This window comes from Diceros bicornis, chromosome 28 (assembly GCF_020826845.1).
Source record: "Diceros bicornis minor isolate mBicDic1 chromosome 28, mDicBic1.mat.cur, whole genome shotgun sequence".
Taxonomy (NCBI): domain Eukaryota; kingdom Metazoa; phylum Chordata; class Mammalia; order Perissodactyla; family Rhinocerotidae; genus Diceros; species Diceros bicornis.
Genome location: NC_080767.1, coordinates 43,383,005 through 43,410,322, shown reverse-complemented (window position 1 = coordinate 43,410,322; position 27,318 = coordinate 43,383,005). Strand labels below are relative to the sequence as shown.

At 57.8% G+C, this 27,318-nt stretch overlaps 1 protein-coding gene across 1 annotated transcript; it reads right to left on the bottom strand.

Annotated features, from left to right (window-relative positions):
* RABL6 (RAB, member RAS oncogene family like 6) lies at positions 1–27,088 on the bottom strand. Its single transcript, XM_058524519.1, has 15 exons — positions 26,771–27,088; positions 18,088–18,222; positions 16,149–16,196; positions 13,176–13,228; positions 11,984–12,075; positions 9,306–9,446; positions 8,419–8,524; positions 6,562–6,665; positions 4,160–4,479; positions 3,772–3,922; positions 2,435–2,650; positions 2,104–2,338; positions 1,696–1,867; positions 777–838; positions 1–674 (listed from the first exon to the last, which is right to left on the bottom strand). Exons 1-15 carry the CDS (start codon positions 26,898–26,900, stop codon positions 483–485), a joined length of 2,157 nt encoding a protein of 718 aa, XP_058380502.1. The 5' UTR covers positions 26,901–27,088; the 3' UTR covers positions 1–482.
* Positions 27,089–27,318: the final 230 nt, after the last annotated feature.

Below are 27,318 nucleotides of genomic sequence, written 5' to 3'. Positions count from 1 at the left end.
CGCAGTAAAACAGGAGAGCTTTATGGTCGGAGTGGAGTGTGGAAGGAGAATGGAAGGAGATGAGTGTCTGAGAACCTCTCGGCTGCGGCCGAGCGCAGGGGCAGGTGCAAAGCAGGACACCGAGGCCAGGGAGAGCCTCCCCCGGGACAGGCGCTGGTGCTGCCTGGCGTCTGCACAGCCGTGCCCGGAGGGTCCAGGGGCTCGGGCGGGCAACCGTGGCCGGGCCGCAGCAGGAAGCGGCGGGCCTGGGAGAGCGCGTGCGGTGGCCAGGGGCGAGCAGGAGCCGACGGCGCCCCGCCCTGTAAACAGCCTCGCGGGCCTCCTTGGCCTCAGTCCCATCCCTGAGAAGCGGGGGGCCGCTGCCCGCAGAGCCCACCAGACCCTCCCTGCAGGGGCCCCCTCTCTGCAGGGCGGGCCCAGCGCCCCCAGCAAACCGTGGCGGGCGTGTTGCCCCACCCGGCCCCAGTCATTGGCGGCCAGGCCTAGAGCTCCTCATAGTCCCCGCCCCCGCGGAGGTGGCCGCCCGGGGCCCCGCCCCCCAGGAAGGCCTCCAGTTCGTCCACCGCCGTCCTCGGCTTCTCCGTGCCGCGCCGCCGCCGCCGCTCCTCCCGGCCCTCCTCCCTGTCTCTGCTCCTCTTGTGCTTGCTCCTCTTCTTCGCCGCCTTCTCTTCCTCCTGCGATGGGGGCGGCGGCGCAGTGGGGTCAGGCGGGCGCCAGGAGCCCACAGGCCAGGACCCCTCGCCCCTGGCTCCTGGGAGGGGGAAGCGGGCGCCTACCTCTTTGCTTTTCTTCTTCTTCTTCTTCTTCTCCTCCTTCAAGGGAGGCCTGCCCTCCTTATCTGCAGGGATAAGATGCAGCGTCAGCTCTCTGGGCTGCGTGCGCGCGTGTGTGGTGGCCTGGGCCGGTGGCAGGGGTCTCTGCAGATGCCCCATCTCAGTCGGTCCCTGCGGGAGCACCGCTCAGTGTGCACACCCCAGCCCCTCAGACTTTGCCCTGGGGCTGGGTGCCCAGCTGGCCCCAGCTACAAAGGTGACCTGAGGGACAAACCCTCTTCAACCCCAGGACAAGCCTGGGAAGGTCTTTTCCTCTCCATTTTGGGGACAACAAACTTCCGGGACATGTCCCAAGTAACTCTGCTCATCAGGGCAGAGCTGGGCTCAAGTGGCCCAGGGTGGAGGGTGGGGACAGTGCCAGGGAGCCGTGGAGCTGGCCAGGGCCACATAGAACCATGAGTGCTCATCAGGCCAGGAGACCACACCAGCTTCTTCCGTGGAGGGCCACCCATGGAGGGCCAGACTTAGGTACACACGAGCTCTCAGCCAGCCCACAGCAGTGCTGCCTGCGCCACCAAACGCCTCCTATGGACACGTGGTCAGGTGCCCCCAGCTGCCCATCCCTCCGGCCTGGTCCTGGCCTGCAGCCCTGTGACCCCACAGTCTGGCATGTCGTCAGAACACAGCTGGACCCCAAACAGGGCAAAGAAGCACCTGGGACGGGGCTTCTCCAGAAACCAACAGCCAGCTGGCCCGGCCCTGCAGGACGGCCCCGCTGCTTGGAGCCCTGTGCTGCTGACCTCGCTCCTGTGCTCTGAGGGTCCCCAGGGACACAGGGACAAGGAGGAGTCAGAGACATGCCCCCTTGGGCAGCCCCAGGGTGAGGTCCGCGGCCCACGTCACCCAGCGCCCAGGCAGCTACCTTCACCGCTGCTCCCCTTGTAGCCCGTCTCCTCCAGCCCCAGCCCGAAGAGATCCGAGTCGTTCTTCAGTCTGAAGGAGGGGATGGGGGGCTTGGGAGGTGGGGGCGGCTGGGCAGGGCTGGCGTCCTCGTCTGTCACGTCAGAGGGGTCCTCTCGCACTGGAAACTCATTCTGGAGAGGATCAGGCAGGTCGGGCTGCCAGCCCCTCCCCAGCTCCCTCCCTCGGTCACATGGCCCCTGTGGGGCTCTTACATTTCCCAGCAGGTGACAAGCTCCCTTGTGGGGCCCCCACGCTCGACCCACGATGCCGCCAAGCATAGTATCGCGCTCTCACCTCTGACCCGCCACCCCCTGCCCACCATGGGTCCTCAGGGCTCCGAGGCAGCCTGTGCACCAAGCGTCCTCACCACTCTCTGCTGAATGTCCGAGTCACTCTCAAAGTCGGGGTCGTCCATGACGAAGGACAGCATCTGGGCAGCGATGGGCCCCTCGGGATCACTCTCTGATGACACTGCCTGCTCGCCCTTCCCCTCCTCCTGCCCTTGAGAGCCCTTTGTTGGGGGCTTGGTGCTACCTGGCCAGTGGGGCTCCGCAGCCCTGGGAGCCGCGCCCCTGTGCGGCCTTGAGGCCTTTGTGGAGGACCTGCAGGAGGAGGAGATCAGGGGGCCTGCGGCAGCCTCTACCCCTGTGAACCCCGCCCCCTCCTTGGGGCCCCTTGCTGGGCACCCCCCCACATACCGTTTGGTTTCTGGCTCAGAGCACTTCTGGGGAGCCAGGACAGTGGCATTGGGGTGCCCTGCCACCTCCTCTGCCTCCTCCTCACTGGAAAGAGTTATGTTTTCCCTGGGGACAGGGCCTGTGGGCAGCAGGGGCCGGCCAGGCGGCTTATCTTCAAGGTCCACGTCGTCTTGGAAAGCTGCCACCATCGGGTTCCCTCCTGGGGCCTCCCCATCGCTGCAAAGGAGAGGCAGGGCGGTCCGTGGTCACGAGTGGGGATGGAGCATCCGGCTACCCACCCTGAGCTCCGGGCACCCATGTCCACACGCAATGGACGTCCCCTCTGCGCCAGGCAAGAGCACTGACTGCTAGCTGCTTCACCCTTCACGCTCATGAGGACGGACCTCGAGGGGGCCCTGTTTCAAGGCAGTGTCAAGGGCGCGCCGCGGAGCGGCTCACTGGCGTTGCAGCAGGAGCAGCGGCAGAGGCCGGCAGGAGAGGGGTGTGAGGTGGGGGCCGAGGAGACGGACAGAGATGCCACCCATGCAGGGGGAAGCCACAGCCGGGCCTGCTCTGTTTACATTTGAAGTGGGTGCTCTCCTGCAGGGTGGTGGGGGGAAAGCTGTGGGGCCTGCACATGGTGACGGGCTCAGTGATGCTCAGGGCACTTGAGGAGGAGCACAGTGCTGGCTTCATTCTGTTGTTTTGTGTTTTTGGAGGGATATGGTGACGTTACAGATGTGTGTGGGGGAGAGGGGCTGGCAGGCCTGAGGCCCAGAAACTGACACTGAGGGGCAGGGAGCTGAGGGTGGGAAGCCAGGCCTGAAGTCTTCCTGCATGGCCCTGACTAGCCCCACCACATGGGGAGAGAAGCTGGCAGCTGCTCTGGGGCCCTAGGGCTCCTCTCCCACCTGCCACAGAGGGCGCGCTGACAGGTGCTCATGGGTACCACAGAGATGCACATTCAGGCCACCTGTGTCCTGGGCCAGCCTGACACTGTGAGCTTCAGAGTCAGACTGTGGCCAGAATCCTTGCTCCCTCTCTGCAGGTGTGGGGCTCATGGAGCACTGAGGCCCAGCAGCCCTGGGGGGCCGTGTCTGACGGTCTGAGCAGGCCTTTCCCTGGCATTCAGAGCTCTGGCCTGAGCCTTCTCTCAGCTCCTCCAGCCACAGTCCTGCTTTTGTCTTCAGAGCCGAGCTGCTGCCGAGCCGGTGGGTGCTGTCCCCTCTGCCCACCCAGTGCCAGGGAAGTCAGCAGAGCCCACACCCAACGGGGGGCCAGGAGGAAGCCGAGGGCCAAAGCTGAGAACGGCAGCTGCTGCCCACGTTGCCTTCAAGGGCACAGGCCCCCAGCCTTACCTGTCGCTGTCCTGAGCAACCTTGGCTCCAACTTTCTTCTCGTCCTTTGGGGGGGCTGTGTCCTCCAGGAAGCTGCGGTCAAGGCTGTCTTCAGGAACAAAATCCTCCACATTCTGGACTTTTGCTGGGGCCTCTGCAGCTGTGGCTGGCTCTGTGGACAGCAGGAACCAGTTCCCACGTGCTCAGCACCCACCCCGGGCTGTGCTCGGCCCGGCTGTGCCCGCAGGACTGGGACACAAGCAGGGGTGCATGACTGGGCTGTGGGGCTGCCTGCCCAGGGGAAAGGGTGGCCTGCCCCAGTCTGTGAGCGCTGCCAGGGCCGGGAGACGGTGCTGTTCACCACTCAGGCCACCCACGCCACCTCCGGAGGGGCTGCTCCCGGGCCTACCTGGGGAAGAAGGGGCCACCTCGGCAGCCGGTGAGGTTCCAAACAGCCGGGAGATGATGCTGCGCCTCGGGGGCGGGGCAGGGACTGCGGGGGGTGCAGGGGGCAGCAGGACCTCCGGGGGGGATGGGGGGGAGGGGCAGGCTGAGGGGGCATGGAGGGGTGGCTGCGGGGCCGGCTGGGGTGTGCTGGGGCTGGAGCTCCCTGTGGACATGGCGCTGGGAGGCACCACTGGAGACTGGGAGCCCGAGGACGGGCTCTGCCCATTGGCTGCCAGCGGGGACGCGTGGCCGCGACTGCGTGCCTCCATCACCTCGAGAAAGCTGGGGGAACAAGGAGCAGGGCATGAGAAACCCACCTTCCTCAGTCTCTTCCTCTGAGGTTTCTCAGAGCATTTCTGTTGCTTTGTGGAAGGTGGTGACAGCAGTGTCCCTGCCCGCAGGCTCAGCAGCCCTCAGAGCCCCTGGAGTCAAGCAGAGCGTCCCGTGAGGGGAGGTGTCTGGGAGGAGGGGGTGGGCCTAACAGGCAGGAAGGGGCCTAAACCAGGGCAGCCGGCACCAGAGGCTGAGTCTCAGAGACAAGCCCTACTGTCCTTGAGGCTGAGCAGGAGGGCGCTCCCTAAGCCCGTGTCTTTGGAGGCAGGCTTGCAAACAAAAGGTCTGTAATGAACAGCTGGCCCCTGCATGTAGGCCTTCCCTGGGGACCAGGAAGTGGGTGTCTGGGCTGGCCACCCTCACCACTACGTTGAGACTTGAAGGGATGGGATGCGAAGGAAGGACAGGCACGGTGCTGGGTTCTGGTGCAGGCCAGGAGTGCCGTCCAGCTTCTGGCCCAAGGTCTCAGCCAGTCCCCTATCTCCTAAAGGCTGGTGGTGGGGACACTGCTGCCGAGCCCCCCAAGCTCTCAGTCCAAAAGGAAAAAGCCACCCCACTCTCAGTCAGAGGAACCTTGTAGAAGCCAGTCAATCCTGCTCTGTTCAACAGCGCAGGCAGCCGCTTGCCAGGGCAGGGCTCCCTCTTGTGGCCAGCCTGGTGGCCGAAGCAGTGCAAGTGTCCTCCCCCAGAACGACTCCTGATGTTTCCAGAACCACATCCAGCTGGATGTGGCTCCGGGGAGACCAAAGGCCCTTCTGCAAGTCCCTCTAGGGACAGAGGGGGACGCTGGGGGGCGCATGGGTCTGCTGTGCTGCAGCCAGGGCCTGTGGTCCAGGCCACGAGCACCAGTGGGCCAGCAGCCTCTCACGCCTCTCCCAGGACCCAACACTGACATTGAGGTGCTCTCTGGGAACCAAACAAGCAGCTGTTCTGAGGGGCAGTTCAGGGTCACGCCTTCCCTGAAAGAGTCAGCGCCTCCCCCTGCAGCTGTGGAAGGTGGACGGGGACCCTGAGAGGGCCACCCCCCCACAGCTGCTGCTCCTCACCCACTTGGCCGTCTTGCTGCAAGGGCACACGCTGCTTAGTGCACAGGCACAGCTGGGGAAAAGCCCTGCTCTGAACTCCCCTCCTGCCACAATCAAGGACCAGAAGGTTCCGTTCCCGCCCCACATGCCTCTTCACCACCAGCAGCCCTCTCAAGGTCAAGGAGCTCTCTGAAGACCCTGCTCTACACTGGCATTAACCTGGGAAACAGCTCAGAACTGGGATAGCAGCCTCAGCTAGAAAACATCAGGGGAGCTGGTCTCACTGGGGCCTTGGGCAAACATGCGGCCTGGGTAGTGGCATCCAGTGCCACACGCCTGGCGGGAGCAGGTGAGGCTGGTCTGGACAGAGGCAGGTGGAGCCAGGCAGCAACAGCGCCAACGGCTGTACCCAGGCCTGCGTGCCTGCATCCTCCACAGCCAGGCAGCTGTCTGGGTGTGGTGGCCACACAACCTCTCGGGTGAACTGGCAGTGCCACAGTTACACCCACAGGCTCGGAGCCACTCATGGGTCCCGTCAGGCCCATTAAAGAAGGCCCAGCCCCAACATGCTCAGTGGGCAGGGTGGTGGCAGGGCCTCGGGGTGTCTGACCTCCCTTCCTCAGGGAGCATCTGGAGGAGCCAGGCATCTGCTTCCCACGGTCAGGTGGGCTCCACTTAAAACTTACCTACGTGTCCTACATAGCGCTTGTCATACTCGAAATATTTCATTATTGCACATTAACAGTGAAGAAGCCTGCTACAGGGGAGAAGAGAGGCCACCGGCCTGACTGCCCAGCAAGGGCTGCCCTCAAGATGGTGGCTGGGCCTGGACTCTCCTGCCTGCGCTCAGTTCTTTGAGCACCGTCACACTCACAGCTGAAACGACTTGGGTTTTTGGAGCAACGCGACACTTGCAAGCCGACAGGCCCCTGGAATGGGTGGGGCTCCCTGCTGCTGTCTCACCAAGTACAGGCTCAAACTTGAGGTGGCCCCTGGGCCAACGTACATGTCATAGTTCTGGTCCTCAGTCTCCTGCTGCACTGACAGCTCCTCCAGCGTGGCGTCAATGTCTAGCTGGTTCGTCTCCAGCTGCCGCAGCAGCGTCTCTCTCTGCAGAGAGGAAGCAGAGCGATCTGAGCAGGAATCGTCCCTTCAGCGAGCCCCCACCTTCAGCCTTGCGTCCCCACTCGCCAGCCCTTGATGAATTAAATGGCAGCTGAGCACAGGGGGCACAGGGCTCGGCTGCCCAAAGACCTGGAAGCCCACACGACCTCATCCAGGTGTCAGCATGATGCTCAGCTGTCCGGTGTGGCTCCGGGGACAGATGTCAGTGACGTGAGCAGACCACCCAAAAGACAGCGCACCGTCCACACAAGGTGCCCCCAAGGTTTGAGACGCCCCAATGCTTGTGAGAACACACACTCTTCCTGCCAGCCTTTTCCCACTCCCAGCGTGGGCATGCACCACCTCTGGGGTCAGAGGTCAGCTACAACTTCCAGCACAGAGCATCCTGCTGTTCCATCAGCGACGTGCAGCACTGACTGCCCGGTGACAGGAAACATGGGGGCCGGGCGCTGTCCCCGGGCCCATGCTGGGGTGTTTCCCTTGGGATTTGTGTGCGTGTTATACTTGGATAACAAGTTAAAAGGAGCTGTGAGAGCAGTATCGAGCAACACTCAGAGTCCCGAGGGAAAGAACAGGCGCACAGTGCGGGCTGGCGCCTCTGAGAAGTGGACACACCGGCTTTCCTCCCCACTGAGAGCAACGCCAACCAACCCAGCCTGCCGGGTTCCTGTTTCTTCCAAAAGAAAAAAAGGGAAGGGGAAGGGAGAGACTGTCACTCTCCCAGGCAAGTTCCACGTCCTTCTAGAGAAGGAACGGAAGCCACTGCAGCTGCAGAGGGCCACGGGGACAAGCTGCACGGGTATCATGTGCCCTGTGCTACGTGGCGAGAAGCGCAGCCACCCCATGGTCTTCTGCCCGAGAGCCCACAGCCCCGTCTAATGTCAGACAGACCCTGCACCAGGCCCACCTGAGAAACACAGCCAGAGTGGCCTCAGCAGAGTGACTGCCACGTGCAGGGTGGGGCCTGGGGCAGAGAAGGACAGACGGGAGGTAGACAAAACCTTGTGTTTAGGGAAGGGACCAAGGCTGGTTCCACGGTTTTGACAAAAGCACGTGGAAACAAGGGGGCTGACAGGGGGACCTGAGTGAGGGGCACAGAAACCTCTGCCCTGGCTCTGCAACTGTCCTGTCCATCTAAAATCACTCCCAAATAAGTTTATTTAGAAAAAAAAACCAAGCAGATGCAGCACTTGGGCCCAGAGAGTTGCAAACCAGGCACCAGCCTCCACAGCAGGAGGGATGCAGGGGTGCTGGGGGCCGTCGCTACAGCTGTTGGCCAGAGAAGGACCAGGTCCACAGTACGAGTGGCTGGCCCAGCCACCAGGGGGCATCAGAGGGGCTGGGGAGGGGTGTGGGCACCACAGCCCTCACCTGGGCGCTTGGGATCAGCATGCACACCTGCACGAGGGCCAGTGAAATGCCATGGCAGCATCAGGGCAGAGGCTGGGGGAATCAGTGCAACCACTGGTCCAGGCCTCTGGTGCTCGGCCCAAGAAGGGCATCTCAAGGATGCCAATGTTCTGCAGCTGTGTCTGGGGCTGTAGAAAGGCCCAGGTCCCAGGACCCGGTAGAGGGGAGGGGACAGGGCAGGCCATCCTGGGGCCACCAGCGCCAGCACACCAAGTCCTAACTGGAGACGGTGCTCCAAGCAAACCACCCAACTGCCGCCTCAGGGCTCAGGAGGGGGGCCCCACCCCTGCACCAAAGTAGTGCCCCATCCCCCACAGGGCAGGCTCACCTGAAGCTGCAGAAATGGAATATTAAAGAACTTATGAAGGTACTTCAGGCCAAAGCTGTTCTTCATGGAGGACTCAGCATAGCGGAAGTAGGAGGAGCCTGGGGGCCTGTGTGCAAAAGAACGAAGATTCCAGAGAGACTGCAGCGGTGGTGGGCCCAGGGCAGGGCTCTGAGTCACCTTCTGCAGGTGACCACCCCTGGGGGCGTATGAGGGCCAGGTGGCCCCACAGCCTTGGGGCCTAGACCTAAGCTTCAGTCGTCTCTGGTTAACTGAGTGCCCACAGGCAACATTTTGACTGGGCTCGTGCCCCCGGGCCCATACCCTAAGGCAGGGGCCTCGTGGCACCATCCTCAACATCCAGCAGGGCCCCTGGCCTCAGAGAGGGAGAGAGGCTGCCCCCACCTGGGCCTGCTTGGTGCCAGGAAACCAGCTGCCCACTGTGGTCCTCAGCCCCAGTCCCCTCTTGCAAAGTGATCTTGCCCTCTGCTGCTCACTCATTGCCTGCAGCCTGGCTGGGAAGGCCCTCCCGCCCTTTCTCCAGCTGGGTCCATGTCTCCACCTCTGAGCTCACCCCGACGCTGTGCCCTCTGCCCAGGTCTCCCCAGCCCTCCATTTGCCTGCAGATCTCGCTCGTCCATATGGTGTGGATGGAGGGGCCGGACCTGGGGCCACAAGAGCAGGGAAGCCGGGCGGCAGTCAGAGCACCTTGGGACTAGGAGCTGAGCAGCTGGGTGGGGGCTGGGCCTCATGGCCGAGGAGTGCCAGGGCAGGAGCCCCAGGCAGATGGGGCTAACGGGCACAGGGGCCTGGCCCCATGCCAAGAAGTCTCCCTGTCCGCTGTTGTCCTGCCCCTCCACCTGCTCCCTGGGCCTCAGCAGGGCACCCACCTGTCCAAGTTGTCAATGAAGTCGCGCACGTCGTCAGGCAGGATGACGCGATGCTCGCCCATGTCTCGGTAGTTCCCCAGCACACACACAGGCACGTGTGTCGGCACTTTGGGAAGCTCCCGGAGGATGTAGTTGAAGGTCCTTGGGAGGCACAGGCCAGAAGAGAGACTTGCCTTAATTGGGCCGTGAGATCCTGCCCTGGCACCCGCACGCACACAGAGCATTAGAAGATGGCATGGCCAGTGCCCGCAGACCCCTCCCCGGGTCGGCACCCATTGCCCTGACGTTCCTTCGGGTTTGCCTGGGTTCCCTTCCCACGTGTATCCTTTCTTGACTTGTCTTTGCACCCGTTCTGCGGGGCACAGCTGTGGCCCACAGGGCTCACCGAGCTGTCCCTTCTGCTGTCTCAGGACTTTGTCAGTGGGTGTGGGGGGGTCTTGCACCATCTCCTGGCACAAGGCCCACACCTCCTGGGGGGCTGAGGGGTGTTCAGCCCTACAGGGTCACCCACACGTCTTCCAAATGGCGCACAAGGAAGAATACGAGTGTGACAAACTTCCCTAATCCAGAGAAAGGCAATACAAATTAGTGAAAAATACAGCACACACCATGTTCACACACACACATGCTTTAAACCGCTAACAAAGGGCCCAGGGTGTCTCTGCCCTCCTGCTGGGGGGCGTCTCCTGAGCCCACGGCGCCCTGTGCACTGACATGACTGGCTCTGGCCCATAGGGCCCAGTGAAAGTGCTGGCGAGTCAGCGGCGTTCTGCATCCTCTTTGTATGGAGGGGCTCTAAACGGTGTCTGCTGCCACCACCCAGGCACTGCCTGAACCAAGCACGCTGATATTTAGGGGTCCCAGGGCTCCAAGAAATGGCCCCGGCCCCAGCTGTCTCACCACGCCTGGACCCCCACTGCCTCGCACCACCTGCTCGTCAGACACTTGCATCCGGGTCTCACAGCCATGCAGGTGCGTCTGCCACCACGCCCCTGTGCCTGCGCGCTGGCTCCTGCTCGCCCTGTACCTCCCGCCCTTCTTCACACCCAGCCCAGGCGAGCCTCACAGGCACAAAAGGCCCCAGCTCAGCCGCTGGCAGCTCGCCTGGGGGTCCTTCTTGGCCTTTAGGCCACTGCTCATCCAGCAAAGGCTATAAGGTGCTTTAGTGATGCTGACAGCCCACCCGGAGCCAAGTGGCCATTAACAGTGTCTACGCCAGATTCCACACAGGAAAAGCCACCTAATAACCAGTGCAGCTCGTAGAGAACGCCAACTTCCCTGCATGCACCTGAGAAGAGTGCGGCCGCTGCTTCTCCCACAGGTGTGTCTGTGACCATCCTGTGTGCTCCACCATCCTGCTCCGTACACATGCCTGATGCACTGCTGCCGCCACCCGGGGGCTTCTCAGGCACATGCCAGGGTCATTGCAGATGGCAGGTACTAAGGTGTGGGTCCCTGCAGGCCGGTAGGGCTGGTGGAGGCTGCATCAGAGCCCTCAGACCCGAGTCACTGATGGGCGCCCCGAGGGTGACCGTGTGAACCCCTGGAAGACCCACGCATCCAACTGTACTGTGAACATATCCTTAAATAAAAGCAGTGTCTACACAGGTGTGCACAGAAAGATCCCAGTATTGTAAAAAAAAAAAAAAAAAAAGAACGCGTGCGTGTGCACCATTTAGAAGAAAAGCTGGCTGGCCTCCACAAGCGACAGCCGTGACCGTCTCTGATGACAGCATCGAGTTTCTCTCTGTTTCTTGGTTTTTCTACCACGAACGTGGATGACGTGCAATAATCATCATCTAACTCAAATAACAGGGTGCACACCCCACAGGCCATTTCTGAAATAAGCTCTCTTCAGGCCCTCCTTCAGTATTTCTGGAGACTTCCATTTCTGGTGGCATGCAGCAAGGTGTCCACAGAGCAGGCCTGGGGCTGTGTCCCGAGAAAGGCTGGCCTGCAAGGCTGCCCGGTTGCCACTGGGGACTCTCCGCTGTTCCTGGCACCAGCTCCCCGGGGAGGGGCTGGCTGGCTGCACCACTTGTGCTTCCAGGAACACCTGGCTTCCTCCCTGGCGCCAGGCAGGACTGGGGCACCGAGTCTCAAGAGCAACCCGCAGATGCCAGTTCACATGTGTCATGTCGTGTCATGTCGTGCCGTGCCCCTGCAAGCCCCACGTGACCCCGTGGAGAGCCCCCCCGCACCCCCACCAACTCGCCCATGCCTTCCCTTTGCCCATCTGCTCCAGAGCCTTTTGCTGTGACATCTTAGCTGGCATCCTCCTAGCAGTCAAAGAATGTGGGGGCTCTTGGGAGCCACCAGCACGAGTGGCCACTGGATTCTGCCCAATTTTCGATGGTGTTTTCAGGAAGGACTGTGGGGCTGTGGGGCTGTGGAAGGTGCATGCCTTGTCTGACGCTGTGAGCCAGCCTGTCCCGGGCCACCCTCCAGATGTGAACACCTCCTGACCCGGCCCCATGTCTGCAGGCACAGATGCCCAGGGACATCCAGGCCAGGGCTTCTGTGTGGCTGAACTGCCAGCGTGCGTGCTGCCCGCAGCTGGCCCTCAAGAAGCATTCAGCGCCAGCAGTGATACTGGTGTAACCACCATTTGCTGGACCATGGGGGTGGCCCTCGGAGTTGGGCGGTGCCGGGAGCCGTGATGGCCAGTGCCCTCTTACCACTGCTTGGTGATATCGAACATCATGACCACCCCGTTACAGTTCTTGTACACGTCCAGGAACTCGGCGTCCAGGGCCATCTCGGACTCCGCCTAGGGAAGAGAGGGAATTGGGCATAAGAGACGGTACTCTGGTGGGTCCCACAGGTGTGAACTCACAATCTCCTGGAAAAGGCTGAACAGGACTTTTACAATTTGAAAATATAACAGTTTTTTCATTTTGGAAAAAAGTATGTAAACACAAGATTATCTAGTGTAGGAGTTGCAAAACTTTGCCTCAAAGGGTCTGGCAGTAAACGTTTCAGGGTCCGGGGCCCCGTCGACTGGGCCCTCCATCTGGGGTCTTCTCCATTAGCTGTCAGCAGCATCCCACCCTCAGGGCTCATGAACTTTCCCCACCCAGAAGGACAAGAGTGCTGGAACAGCCAGCGCCCCAGGGTGAGATGTGCATTCCAGAACTGAGGAAAATGTCTGCAGATAACCTTCCAGAGCACACTAACTGGGCTGCTGCCATGCTGGGGGCAGTGGCCACGTGCTACACAAAGGGCCAGACAGACCTGGGCCGGGCAGGCACTCAACCTTCCTGCTCTGAGGGGGAGCAAGGAAGCTGCCGACCGTCCGAGGCCATCTACGGACAGAAGGACCATCTACGGACAGAAGGACCATCTACGGACAGGAGGACCAAGAGCAGGGCTCCTGGAAACAACGAGAGGGCTTCCCCAGAACGGGAAGAGCGCTGGTTTGCTCCCGACTTCTTTGTGTCCAGGGAGGTGGCCGCTGCTTCCCTGTGGGAAGGGAGCTGCAGCAAGAGCTCATTTGGAGCCACTCACGCCACGTGCATCAGGGCCACAGCTTGAAGGCATGTCCTGTGCTTTCAGGGGCGGAGGCCTCTGTGACGGGGATACAAAATGTAGCCGTTCACCTAAATACCTCTCCGGTCACTCAGCTCAGCACTGGTTTGGCAGGTGTCATGTGTGGCAGTCAGCCAGGCGAGCCCAGCCACCCCAAAATGCGACCACAGGCAGCACAGGGGTCCTGTGAGTTGCTGTGATGGCCAGGGGCCACTGTGTCCACCTGTACAGCTGGAGTCCTCAGGAGGGCCCAGGACGGGCAGGCAGAGAGGTCTGAGGAGCGGGCATCTGCTCACAGCCCCCACCCAGAACCGCGGGCCACGTGGGACAGACGCGGCTCACCTCCTGGGGGTCGTTCTCCATCTTCAAGCCATCGCCTCGCTTTTTGCATTTTCCTTATTGAAAGACAGATAAAAATTATGAGGTGATGCTGGGCTCAAGGATGGCCCGAGGGAGGAGCACCCCCTCCCGTGTCCCACTGTCCCCCACAGCCCGAGCTCCAGTAGGCACCATGCTCAATTGAGCTGGAGGCCCTGGGAGCCATGCCCTCACCCGCTGGCAGCAAGATGTGGCAGGGTCCCCAGTGGGGCCTCTTCGGCAGCTCCAGCTGCCCTGACCCAGCTGGGAGAAAGGCCCGAACAGGCTGTCAACAGCCGGGCCTGGACTTGAAGGCACCTGCAGGCCCAGCACGGCTCCTTGGACTGCACAGGGAGACCTCCCCAATGCCTCAGCCAAGGCTCTGGTTCAAATGTGGCACCTGCTTCTGGGCTGACAAGGACCCAGCCCTGAGGTGTGGCTGGCTGGTACAGGCCTGGGCTGCAGCCAAGGCCAGCCTCTGAGGTGCTGCCTTTGAGGCCACAGAGGCTCCCTGAGCCGGTGCTAGGGACAGAGGAGCTGGGCTCCGGCAGAGCTGCAGTCGGCCGGCTCTGGTGGCCCCTGAGCAATAAGGAGCTCCGAGGCCATCACCCTCCCTTTACCTCTGGGACATCCTAACTGAAGAGGAAGGACTGCTACCACCCTGGGAATCCAGGGCCCCCCGTCTCAGGGTAGTGCTCTGGGCAACACTAACAAACAAACCTCCCAGAACAAACTGGGGTTCGTTTATCAAACACCAACCCCTGCCTCTTTCCACAGCCGTTCTCTGAGCTTCTCAGCACCTCCTGACCCCGTCTCTAGAGTCAGCCCCTTGTTCACACTCACAGGCGCCAGCCACACTGCACCCTCCTGAGTGCTGGCAGTGCTGCCAGGGTGGGCGCCCTGCACACAGCCCTGGAGACAGGCAGGCCTGCTCCCTGAGCTCCCCAGAACACTGCTGTCCAGCCAGAGCCCAGGATGCGCCTCCAGCACCCAACCGTCTCCGTGAGCCACTGCTGCCAAGCAGCCGCGAGGCCAGTGCCCCAGGAGAAGCGCAGGGGCCTGAGGGGTGAGACCTTGGCTAACGGAATTGGGGAGGCTGCAGATGCAGGAGAGCCCAGAGGACGGGAGAGCCCGAGGCTGCTCCCTAGCGCCCTCCCCATCGGGCGCCTCCCAACGCACAGCTGCTGAGCCCTGGCTCGTGACTCACTGGGCTTTGCCTCCTCGCCAACTCACCCATTCCCCACCGAGGGCTTGGCCTCAGCTGCTGCCACCTCTCCCCACTCTGCAGACAGTGCTGAGACCCCGTCCAACAGGCGACAGGTTAGGGTGGTAGTGAAGGCACCTTTCCTTCCCACTCAAAAAGGTTCTCACCGGAGGGGCACTGGGCCACACGGAGCTATGAGGACGCCCAGTGCTCACGTGGAGCCCTGCACCCGGCCAGCCTGCACACGAGCCTGGGACCTCTCTCCTGCTGTGCAGTCTGCCGTGTTCCACCTCGTCTCCAAGCCACAGGGGACTCCGTGAGCAGCCCAGCCCAGGGAGCCCTGCCCCAACCCGTCACCACACACAGGGTTTGAGGCTGATGCCTTACACAGGCAGGAAGCAGGGTGCTCGGAGGTTCCTGGGACGGGGCAGTGTCTGCTCTGCACCCCGGGGCGGGTTCCTCCAGAGGACACAACACATTGCCCGGACAGAGCCCCGTCCCCAAATATGGACCCCACTCTAATCCTGAGGCTTGGAGGGCAGCCCGAGTGACAGCCTCCCCTCACATCCAGGACAGTGACAGGGTCGCAGAGCCGGCTGCCTTCCAAACGCCCCCAAGTCACTCGTGCGGACATGGTTTGGAAGCACAAGGCCTTTGCAGGCCCGACGGGGTTGAAAGAGTCCTGGTGGGCAGCAGCTCCTGCTGGGTGCTCCTGCTGGCTCTCAGTGTGTAGGGCTGCCTCTCTTGTCCTATCCGGCTGAATCAGTCCTCGGAACCCAAACCCACCCCCAGAGAACACGGCAAAGGGGAGTGCAGTGTGTGTGTTCTGTACCAGGAACCACAAGCTCCTAGAAGACACAGTCTCCTTTGTCCCCAGAGGCCACGTGCATGCCTGTGGGGTCAGAGGTCAGACCGTGCGTGGCAGCACACAGGGTGCCAGCACCAGGGAGGAACGGGGGTCCCCCAGAGCATCACAGAGGAGGGACCTGCAACCTGAGTGTGAGGAGGAAATTCGAGATGACATGTCAATGGGGGAACATGCCCACCCCTCACCACCAGGGCATGTGGGGCGTGACCCTCGAGGTTGGCGGGGCTCTGTGTGTGGTGGAGTGCTTCCCTGTGAGAGCACGGGGACTCCACAGCCGCAGTGCCCTGGGAGCCAGCAGTCAGACGGACACATGCAGCCCAAGGGAAAGGCTGCTTCAGAAGCCAAGGAGCTGGTCCCCGGCTCTGGGCATGGGGGGCCGAGAACTGGGGGCCCTGATAACTGGGGAGCTACACCAGCAGCGCTGCAGGAAGGGCTCCCAGAACAGCCCTCTGGGTTTGAAGCCCACCCACCTCTGCAGGCCCGTGTCTGTCCCCACTGCCATGTACTCAGTTTTAGTGAGTGAAAGACATTTAAACAGCAAAGACCAAGGTGCCCTGACAGGTCACTGCTGTGCATTCTGTCCCATCCACCACAGAGGCAGGAGGGAGCTGGCCCAGGACCCAGAGGCTAAAGGTAACAGCACCAACCTAGACCTCCCATAGCCCCTGGCTGTGCCCAGGAGCAGACACTTCTGGTCATACACGCGACATCAGATGTTAAGTCTGATGAGGAACCAGGATTCAAGGGACTGAGATGCCACGAAACACAGGATGAAGACACACACGCGTGGTGGCTGCCAGGACAGGGAGAAAGGAGAGCTTTTCTCTTTTACGGAACGAGTAACACGCTAAGGAGAAAAGTACTTGTAATAAAAAATACGACTTACCTTTGTCGACTACGTCCCAGACTTCCACTTTCACAATATCATCAGTGGCTAAAATGGGGAAAATATCACAATTAGGACCCAGTGTGAACTTCTGGTTTCACAAAGATGGGCTTCTAGGGGCTGTCCAGGTGTCTGTTTGTCCCACTCTTCAAGTGTGGGTCCCCCGCCAGGAGACACCGGGCCCTCCCTCGGTGCTGTGCCCAAGGGTGCCCAGCTCCCGACGGCCTCTGCATGTGCCGTGACCTGGGACGCTCCTCCCCAGTCGGCGTGCGGGCTCGTGCTTCTGCTCAAGCTGCAGTGAACGATCTCAGCACGCCCTCAGCTGAGACACCCCCCATTTCCTGAAGGCGTCCCTGCGGAGGCTCACCCCTGGCCAGACCCACGCAGACAGGAGGGATCTACACTCAGAACCCAGGCCTGAGCCGCCCCGGGTCACCAGGTCTTCCCAGTCCGTCCACCTGAGGAGCACGCAGCTGGTGTTGGAGTGGATCTGAAAGTGACTGACTGTCCTCCTGACCCTACTCTTTGTCCGGCCTCCTCAGGGACTGGCTTCCACTTCACTTCGAAGGAAGTAGGATGGTCAGTGGTGGAGGACCGGAACTCTCTAGTCGGTTGGTCCCAAACTTCTACCAAAAGCCTTCAGGGTGCAAGGCCGAGTGGGAGCTAGCCCAGGACAGGCCTCTGCCAGCGGCCAGCACGGCTGTCCCCCAGGTTTCCTGAAGCTGCTGGTCGTCTTTGGGGCTCCATCCTCCTTCATAGGAAGGGCCTGTGCAGCAGTGACTGTCCCATCTCCTCCTCGGCAGCAGTCCTCCCCCTCAGCAGCAGTCCTCCCCCTGGGTGTGCGGCGGCCGAGGGGGCGGACCCTAGGGATGGCCAGTCTGGTCTCAGAGCCCAAGTGCAGGGACAGCAGGCTCATCTCCCACCCTGAGGGTTCCAAGGGGAAAGGGAGAAGGGGGAACCGCCATGCACCTGCCCCAAGCTGGGGGCCTGAGAGGCGCCCGCTGCTGCCAGCTTCACCCTGAAGTGGAAGAGGGTGCCGTGGGAGGGCAGGGCTTCTCTGTGCCACCGCCAGCCCCCAGCGGTCGAGCAGGGGCGACACTGCAATCCGTGCAGCTGTCCCAGATGCAGCCTGGTGGCACCAAGTGCAGGTCAGAACAGTCTTCTACAAAGGCCCGTGGGTCCTGCTCTGACCCACTAGATTCTTTCCAGTGAAAAGTAATGTCTACAATGGCTCGAAGGCCTTTTGCTTTCCTGATTCCTGACCATACAAAGGAGCTCCTCAGCTTCCACAGCACTGACTGCCTTCACTTCCCTGCGGAGGCAAAGTGTCCGCCGTCCCCGCGGCCGAGGGGCCTCGGGGGTGTTCGTCCATCAAGTGCTCTCGCAACAAAGCATCTCCCAGGGGCTCAGGGGCTTCAGAGACTCTGAAGTGAAGAGTTGGGGCTCAAAGGGACCGAGGAATCCTTTCTGCTGGGCGAGCGAACGTGGGACCCAGCACGCTGGCTGCAGCACAGAAGCCGCAGCCCACCCTGGGGTCTGGCTCCCCTCAACATCACTCTCGAGTGTTAAAGCGGGAGCTTTGCCTTTTCAGTGTCTCTAGAATCGAGAGTTGCTCCTTTGACCTAGCTCCCCAGGCGGAGCCCCCACACTGCTTTGTCTGCTTCTCTGGACCGAGTCTCCCCTGGGAGAGGGGATTTCAGGGTGGCCCAGAAGCAGCTTTAATGAGTGCCCCCATGCTAGGCCCTCTGAGTTCACCAAGGGCTCCCACACACGGACCCTGTTCCCATGACGACACTGCTGGGGAAGGCGTCTCCAGGGAACTGGGCCCAGGGAGGGCGATGGAATGAAAGCCCCCACAGAGAGGCGGTGCCTGTGCTCAGACACCAGGGAGGGCCCTCACCGGCTCCCTCCCTTCCCGCCCCTCCCCGCAGGCCCTCACTTTTGTAGTTCCAGTGGATGCTGGTGACCTGGATCTCCTGCGTGGGGATGTACTCCTCCACAAACTTCCTGCCCTGCAGACGGTGCCACAGCGCGGTCTTGCCTGTGTTCCTGTCTCCTCGGATCACTATCTTCACTGGGGGAGAAAGGACAGATCAGGTAAACAAATCAAACTAACTTCACCGATGCAGTCTGTGTGCCACACCCGTTTTCTTCCCACAGACCAGGGCCTGCAGCAATGGCAGGCAGAGAGGGGCTGAGTGCTGGGGTGGGCCAGGGTAGGTGGGCTGGGAGATCCCCGAGGGGGCACGGCCATCTGCACAGCCTGCAGAGATGAGAGCCGATGGTGCACACTTAGTGCAGACTGTCAGTGCACATTCAGTGCACCAGGGCAGCCAGGGCCCTCTCTTTCCCCTCCTGTTCTGCAAAGGAGGACCCTGGAGGCATTTCGTCCGGGGCGGATGGAGTGATGCAGTGTCAGACTTTGTACTCACAGGAAAGCAGTCTCCCCTAGAGCCAGATGCCCCGGGGACCCATGGCTCCCAGGGTCTGGGTCAGGCTGTGGGGTGGCCTTGACTTGGCCCTGGGCCTGGAGGGGTTGGGGGTGATGGGTGCTCTCCTTCCACAGCTTGCTAGATTTCGATGGTTTGCTCTTACCCTACTGTCCTGCGGCCGTGGTATTTTTAGTCACAACTATACAGAACGCTAGGCTTTTCAAGACCACACATGTAGGGTTACAGCACAAAGCCTGTGTTCTGTATTGCTCACTAAACAAGTATTTCCAGAGCAGCCCGCCTGTGTGCCAGGCGTGAGCAGGCACCTGTGAACAAGCCCAAAGGCAGCCCAGCACTCAGACGTGGGAGGTCAGAGCAGGGTGGGGAAAGGCCCACAACGTGCCAGTGGGACACTCGGGGGCAGAGGGCACGCAGGGGCCAGACCCTGCAGCACCACACAGGAGTGTGGACTTCCTGCTGCCTCTGAGCGTGAGTGCCACGATCTGGTTTGTTCTGGAAAGATGAAGGAGAGCAGTAGGAGTGCCGTACAGAGCCAGTGGAGCGGGGGGGAGGACGGGATGGAGCTGATGGCCTTTGCTGGGGGACTGGCCCTCAGGGGAGGGGAGATGGTGTCAAGAATGACACTGAGGTTCTGACCCAAGAAACGCGTGGCTGACAGCACCCTTTAGTGAGATGGGCAGCCTGCGGGAGGAGCCTGAGGTGCTTATGGACCTCAGGCAGATGTGGAGAGCTCAGTGGGTCAGGCCTCGCAGGCTGTGTAGACAGTGGACGGTGCTTCACACATGGGGGCTGGGGAGGCCACCAAGGGAGCTACAGAGGGGGCTGAGGCCCGGCCCATCTGGCTTCTCTCTCCCCGCACCACCCTCCTCCTCCTAGTTCAAGGCCCTTCTACTCTCAGACACTCACTTCTCCTTCCATGAAACTCAGCTACCAAGTCACTTTCCTTACCCCATTCCACGTTCCCTCAGAGTCCCAACTTCAGTCGTCAGAACATATTAGTTGTTTCCAGACTTTAAACATCTCTAGTCAGATCTCAAGGAGGCACTTCTTCCACCCTCTATCGTGTCACCAAACAGGACACAATGGCCATCCCTCTCAAGGTCATGGGCAGTCTAGCCCCGATTCCAGCCAGAAGCCAAGGACAGACCTAAGAGTAAAGTCAAGACAGCTGGTGCTACGAACACAGCTCTGGGGAATGCTGGGCCTAGGACATGAACCCAGGCTGCCCGGTGGGAAGCGGGCTGGCTTAGCAAAGCTCCATGCACACAGGAGGGGCCCTCGCCTCTCTCCCTCATTTAGCGGAAACGAGGCGGACAGAGATCTGCAGCCTCACCTCCGGGGGGCAGGCCCCAAATGTCCCCAGGAGACCACTGGCCAGGCCGAGGGGAGGAGGACAAATCCAGGGCACCAGTGCCTGGACCTTCCCGGGAGCAGGCTCTTTTCTCTCCATACGCCACTTTTCAGACGGCCACACGCTTCCTCCATGCTGCAGCCTGACCTTTCCCCAGCTTTTGGGAGGCAGGTCCTTTTTCAAATCTACTTGGTCTTTTTGTATAGCCTGTAGAGTCCTGTTGATGCATTCTCAAACCTCTTTTATTTCTGGAAATACCCCACCCACACTGACTCGATACTCTGTGACCCTGACGTCTTTCGAGGCCGGGCTCTGACAGTGGCTGCACCTGCCGCTCCACACCTGCGGCTTTATTTCCTTTGTCTTCTGATTTTTGGCTAGCAGCTCATCACTCTTTGGAACTTCTTCCGGGGGATGGCGTGGAGGTCTGGGCTGCAGCTGCATTCATCAGAGAGTGTCTGTGATTCCTGCCAGTTACCTGGAACACTACCAACCTGGAACATCTTAAGTTAATTCTTCATTTGAGATTTTTTTGACCACACAGATGATGCTGAGGCACACACACTCGGAGGTCAACGTGGGCTTACCAGCACTCAGGGAGACCCCCTGCATGCAGGGATCTCCTGGTGGCCAGCCCTTCTTGATGGGGTTCCAGGTCTTCCCTCCTGCCCCACCCCCGACTACCACGCACTCCCTCCTCAGGCGAGGCAGCTTCAGTGCCAGCGTCCCACCCAGGACCCACTCCCTTCAGTTTTGAGAAAAGTGAAACAAACACCTCTACATCCTTCATCCAAGTTCACGAACCGAGTGACGCATTAGTGCTTTTCTAAATGTTACTCCAACTTTTAAAATTATTTTTAAGGGCAGGGCTGGTTCAGGTTATCAACTTTATCATACTGCCCGAAACAGAAGTTGGGTGCTATTGTAGGAGCCACTTTTCAGTCTAGTGTTCAGTTTTTTATGCATAAAAGCATCTTGACAAAGAGAAAGCTCATATTTCTGACTTTATGTTAATTTTATCCCTAAAGAAGGGCTTATAGCCGCCCTGATACTTTTCATTTCTTTTTCTTGTGCTGGGCAGAATTCCACACACCAGTGAAAAGCTCAGTGAAAGTGGGGAGTCCTCATCTGGTCCAGATTTTAAAAGGAATCTTATGTCTGAGTATGACATATGGATACAGGTTTTGGCAGATACCCTTAAACAGGTAAAAGAAGTTCCCTTCTGTTCTTGGTTTCCTAAGAAGTGGGTTTTTTGGCTTTTTTGTAAATCATGAATGGGTGTTGATTTTTATTAGATCCTTTTCTTGCACTGATTGAGATAATTTTTTTCTCCTTTAACCTGCTTGTAAATCATATAATATATATTCTGTTAAACAATCCTTGCATTCCTGGGGTAATCCTAATTGGTCCCAATGTAATAATTTGTTATTATTATTTTAACAATTTTCTAGACCCGATTTCCTAATCTTTTATTAGGTCTTTACCTCTGTGCTCACAGGTGAGATGGACTGTTACTCTCCTTTCTGTGCTGTTCTGTGTTCTCGCACCAGGGTTTGCCAAGCTCAGGAGGTGAGCCAGGTGCTCTCCCACCTTCTGCATTGTCTGCATCAGTCTGATGCTGCTCTCCGAACGACTGTTAGGACCTGCGTGGATTCTGTCTGTCTCATCAAGTCAGGTGGAGAAAGTCATGCTCTAGGACACTCTCCCTTCTAAGTCTTCAATTTACTGGCACCAATTTATTCCTAATGTCTTACATTGTAAAACTGTTTGGCTGCAGTTTTGCACTCTTTATCACTCACGATATCTGTTTTGTTGTTTTTCTTTATTAATCTTCCCAGAGGTTTGTCCACTTGATTAGTCATGGACACACACACCTTGTAAGTTCTATTGCAATTGATTCTTTTAAAAAATCACTTGTTCCTGCTTTTTTCTTTGTCACTTTCTGGGCGTTGTCACTAAACTTTTTGGGGGTTTATTCTGTTGTTCTCTTCCTAGATTTTCAAACTGTATTCTTAGGTCAATGACTACTACAAGTATGTGGGGAGTTCACTACCACTGAATGATAAATGCTTTCTAATTTCCATATGATTTCTTTTTTGACCCATAAATTATTTAGAAGTGTTAAGTTTCCAAAAAAACAATTTGTCACTTTTTTTTCATATCCAGTCTTACTCAGAATGTGGCCATAGAATGTGGTTTTCATGACATATTCTTAGGTGTTTGTTGAGACCGTCAATTTGTAGGAACATTCCTTGGTTTGAGAGGGTTCGGTGCAGATACCTGCTTCTCTTATGAGTCTGCAGTAACCATTCCTCCGCCTCCGCATCCTGCTTCCCTGAGCGTCTTGTCTGACGTTCCCATGGCTCCGCCAGACAGGACCACGGCAGAGTGGCTTTCTTGTGGTTAATATTTACCTAATGCTTTGTTCCCGACTACTTGCTTTCAACCTTTCTGTGCCATCGAGTTTTGGTTGTGTCTTATCCACTACACAGCCAAATCAAAGAAAAAACCCAAGTCTGTGACGGCTCTTCTAGCCGGCAAGTCTGCTTGCTGACGTTTACCAAGGCTGCTGACACAGGCGGGCACGCCCGCCCCACGTGTGAGAATTGTGAGTCACTGCGCTGGTCCTCCCTCCCCTCTGCTGCCTTCTGCTCCTTGGGCAAGGCTTTTTTATTCCTCTCTTTGCCTGGTGTTTATTTGGAAGATCTGCCATTTATTTCTATTCTTTGTGTGGTAACTCTTATATTTTTAACATTCACACTTGCTGTAGTAGAGTCTAAAGTTAATCAATGCGTCTCCTCTTAAATAATACAAGCACTTTTGAAAGCCTTAATTCTGATCAGCTCCATCCTGAGTTATGCTGGTTTCCACTATTTCAGTCTCTCCTTCTATTTTCCCCATATTAATCTTCATCAGTGATTAACAGAACCGAGGCTTATTGAGGTTTCACCACATATGCACCCATTTCTGTGCTTCCCTCTGCCTTCTGAACCCGACTCCCATCTCCGGAGCTCCATTTCCATTTGCCTAGAGTGTCCCCTCCAGTGTTTACTTCAGCAAGGACCTCTGCACAGTAAACTGTCCATCTTAGACTGGAAGTGAGTTTAATCATACTCACTCCTGAATCACTGCTTCATTAGGTATAGATTTCTAGGCTGACAAGGGTTTTCCCTCAGGCCACTAATGTTACTGTAAACTGTGTTATCAGTTTATTGGCTGTTCCTCTGAAGACAGTCTTTTTGCTCTGGCCGCTTCTACGATTTTTCTTTTGATTTTGATGTTCTGAAAATTTCCAATTTTGTGTCTAGCTGTGGATAGCTGTGAATGTTTTTAAAACTCTGGACTTGGACTTCTTGGAGTTCTATGTATTTCATGAATCCAGTGGCCAGGGGTTCACAAGTTTGGATCCTGGGCGCAGACCTATGCACTGCTTATCAAGCCATGCTGTGCTGGCGTCCCACATATAAAGTAGAGGAAGATGGGCATGGATGTTAGCCCAGGGCCAATCTTCCTCAGCAAAAAGAGGAGGATTGGCAACAGACGATAGCTCAGGGCTAATCTTCCGCACCAAAAAAAAAAAAGGAGTCAAATCAATCCCAGGACCTTAGACGTTGCAAAACAAGCTGAATAAGTGATTTACCTGGAAAACCTTTAATTAAGATTCACCCAAGAAGTGGTAAGAGAAGCACGTGGCAAACTAGCTGTCTTACTAACAGACAGTTAGCCCTCTATTTCTAGTCTAAGTGAAGACACCGCACAGAACGTGCGTGGCGGGGCTCCACCGGCGGACCCGCGGACCTTCCCACCCTGATTCAGTATTCATTCGCTCATGTTCCCACACGTTTTTCTGCAAAATAGGGAATCATTTTCTTACAAAACAAAAGCATAAGGTTTATCTCAGATGGAAATGATGCAATCCTTGCTGTTGGGGACACAGGTTTAAACCCTAATGTCGCCCTTTCACATGTCACCGTCATCTCACAAGGATGCAGCAAAAAACTCCCGACTGGTCCCCTGCTCCAACACAGCAGCCGCTCTTCTGCTCAGAGCCCCTCAAAGGCCAAGGGTTTCTCATTCACAAAGTCCCTACATGTTACCCTCACCTCTGGGGCTTGGCCTCCTGTGCTTCTCCTGGACCTCGCTCCATTGCGATCTCTCACACACTCCCCAAGGGTCTCTGCCCTGACTCCCTCGGCCCAGAACGCACCTTATGCACCAACACCACCACCCCCACATCCTTCCCACCTTCTGCTCCACTGTCCCCTTCTCCACACGCTGGCTCTGATGCTCTGTTCCCAGTCCCAATTGCACCCTGACCCTCACCTTCCTCTATCTGTTTTCTGCGGCCCTCTCCCCTCCAGGCAGGCTCCAGGTTACTTATTTATTATGTTTATCGCATACTATCTCCTCCCACCCCGCTAGAATGTCAGCTCCACAAGGCAGAGACTGTTGTCTGGTTCTTCACTGACAAACACTCAATAAGTATTTGCTAAATAAATGAACGCTAGAGAAGGAAAACCTATAAAGGAAAACATGTCATATCACGGACAGCAAAGGCTGGGGAATTTGCAAATCAGCCTTACTGGGGCAGGTCAAATAATTTCCTAAATACAGCTGTTAATTTCCTAAAGGAAAAGCTCTCTTACCCTGAAATCAACCTTTCAAAAGGTTTCTTAGCGAGGAAGTATTTAAGTTCATTTTTAAATTCTAGCACTGAGATCGAGACTCTGGCTGTCCCAGTGTCTGGAGGCTTTCTTGGTGAGGAATGCAGTCCTGAGCAAGGGCAGTCCTGACCACTTCCACAAGACTGGCGTTTCGTCACTCAGGAAGCTGCCCCAGTTCACCTTGTCTACCAAAGATAGCTGATAAAGTGTGCCCAACGGCAGGAAAAAAGGTAGACCAACTCAGGTAACGTTCTCTCTTCTACTTTATAGGAAAATGACTTCCAAACCAGGAACATGGTCCAATGTCTCATTCAGGTTTTGACTTTAGGTGTTGATTCTAAATTTGATGTGTATGTTGGGATTCTGTGCATGTGTGACATGAGTCACTTCTCACTATCATGGCAAATTTAAAAGAAAATGACCTATCTGCCCCAGGAGGACACCGTTCTACAAGAGATAACTCATATACTTGGAAATCATCAACTCTTACCTATGAAAATCCTGAATCTCTAATTATCATATTGCAGGTTTGTTCCTCTAAGTAAGATATTTTGGAAAACAAATACTAGAAATGTTCTAGTCTACTGACTAATGAAGGAAATTAAAAAGTTTCAAAATTGTATATTATTCAGCTATAGGGACAACATCCCTCTAAAATGTAGTTTAGGTACAAATTCCAATTTCTCTCAATCTCACAGCCTTTCATTTAGTCCTAGGAGACCATAACCTGTCCCCCAACCACCTGAGGTTGGGTTTTCTTCTCTGGAACAACTCCACTGCCCTTTTTACTTTTTACTCCTGCCCACCCAGGAAGGACTAGGGGGTGTGCCCATCAGGGAGTGCTTTTCAGAAGGTGAACAGTTTCCAGTTTCCAGGTCTAATTTCCAAAGGACTAGGATTAAGTTTAAAATAACAGCGTAAGTAACAAAATTAAACAAGGGACCTAAACGTACATACTACAGATTTGTGTAAACGAGTATTTTACCTTACTGTTCTCTCCTGTGCGTGTGAGAGAAATGCATACAAAATTCTGAGTAGAATACATCTAAAACGACCTCTCTTTAAAAGGTGCACTAAAGTCTTTCCAATCAGTTTCTTAATATCATACATTATCACCAAAATACATCATCATAGAGACCAGAAGGCTCCCCTTAAAGGAGCAAAGAGGAAAAGTCCAAAATCTTGTGGCAACATATGGCAACACTGGAGAAAGAATTTAAAAGCAGAGAACAACATAAAAAGCCTTTCAATACTGCTAGGAAAAAGCCAGCAAGATGGAAAAACTTAAAAGAGGTCAAGAGGATGATCAGCGAGAAGCTACACAACTTACATAATTTATAACAGAGGACTGGAAATGTCCTAGGGCTCCTGGGGCATCTGTCAATTACCTCTCCTTACCACAGGAGAAGAGAAGTCGCCCACAGTAACAAGCGCGAGTCTCCGTGCCTTCTGGAGCTTTTCTAAATATATCCCGTACAAACGCTTCTTAAAAAGAAATGAGGGCAAGAACGTGTGGCGTAGCTGATATTCCGTGCTCAAACTGAATACCAAGTGTACAAAGAAAAATACCATAGCTCAAACTACCAGAGCCAGCTGGATTTCACCGCTCCTCCGGCAGGTTATCACATAGTTCATGGAATTGTCACAGACCACAGATCTTTCCCCGCGTTATGTAAGAATCTCTCTTAGACGAGGTCACCTGGGCCAATCGGGGCACCGCAGAGCGCACCAGAAATCGCCTGGACGATTTTTACTGTGCAAGCTAAACACACAGATTTCCTATCGTGCCAGCATTCCTCGAGAATAACCCACCAGTCAGAGGAGAGCGCCGCGGGCCGAGACGTCCACTCTCCGGCCCTGGAGTCCTCCAGGACCTAGTCTTGCGGCCAGGCCTCACCCCCCCGACCCTAGGTGATCACCCCCAGGGTACTCACACCGCGCTCGCCACAGATAAAGGTTCAGCGCATCCTCAACACAGACCGACAGGACCTGCTACTATCTCTCCGCTAACGGCGACGCTCCCCGGACGCCAAAGGGCTCTCAGAGCCTCCTGGGCCGGGCGCGACCCGCTTTCTGCCCATTCTCCGGGCCCGGCCCTTGGACCCTACTTTCCGGGTACCCCCGGCAGGAACCCCCGCGCCCGGCCGCACTCACTGTTGTACTGCACGCCTTTCGCGAAGCGCCTCTGCAGCGCCTGGTTCATGGACTGCAGCCCGGCGGGGATGTTCTTGTCGCGGCCGGCAGCCTGCTCCGACCCCACCAGCTTCTTGAGCGCGGAAAACATCTTCCCGCTCCCACGTCCGAGCCCGGCGCGGCCCGCGAGCTCAGCGGCGGCGGCGGCGGCGGCGCGGCGCGGATCGCACCATGACCCGGGGCCCGGCGGCCGTGCGCCCGCCTCGAGGGCGGCTCGGGGGCTCAGCCGCGGCGGCTCCGCTCCGGCTCCCGCGGCCCCCAGAGCGGCCACCCTCCGCCCGTCAGCGCTGCCATCTTGGCGCCTGCGGGGCGCGGTGTGCGGCTACGGGGCGCCTCGAGGGCCACGGAAGTGCGGCGCGCGCGGGGAGGCGCGCATGCGCGGACGGAGGCCGGTTCAGGGCAAGCGGCTAAGGCGCGCCGCGAGGGCCGCGGGGGTGAGCGCATGCGCGGGGCCGCGGGCCCGGCGGTCCAGCTTTCCGAGCCGCCCCCATGGTTTCAGATCAGCTGAG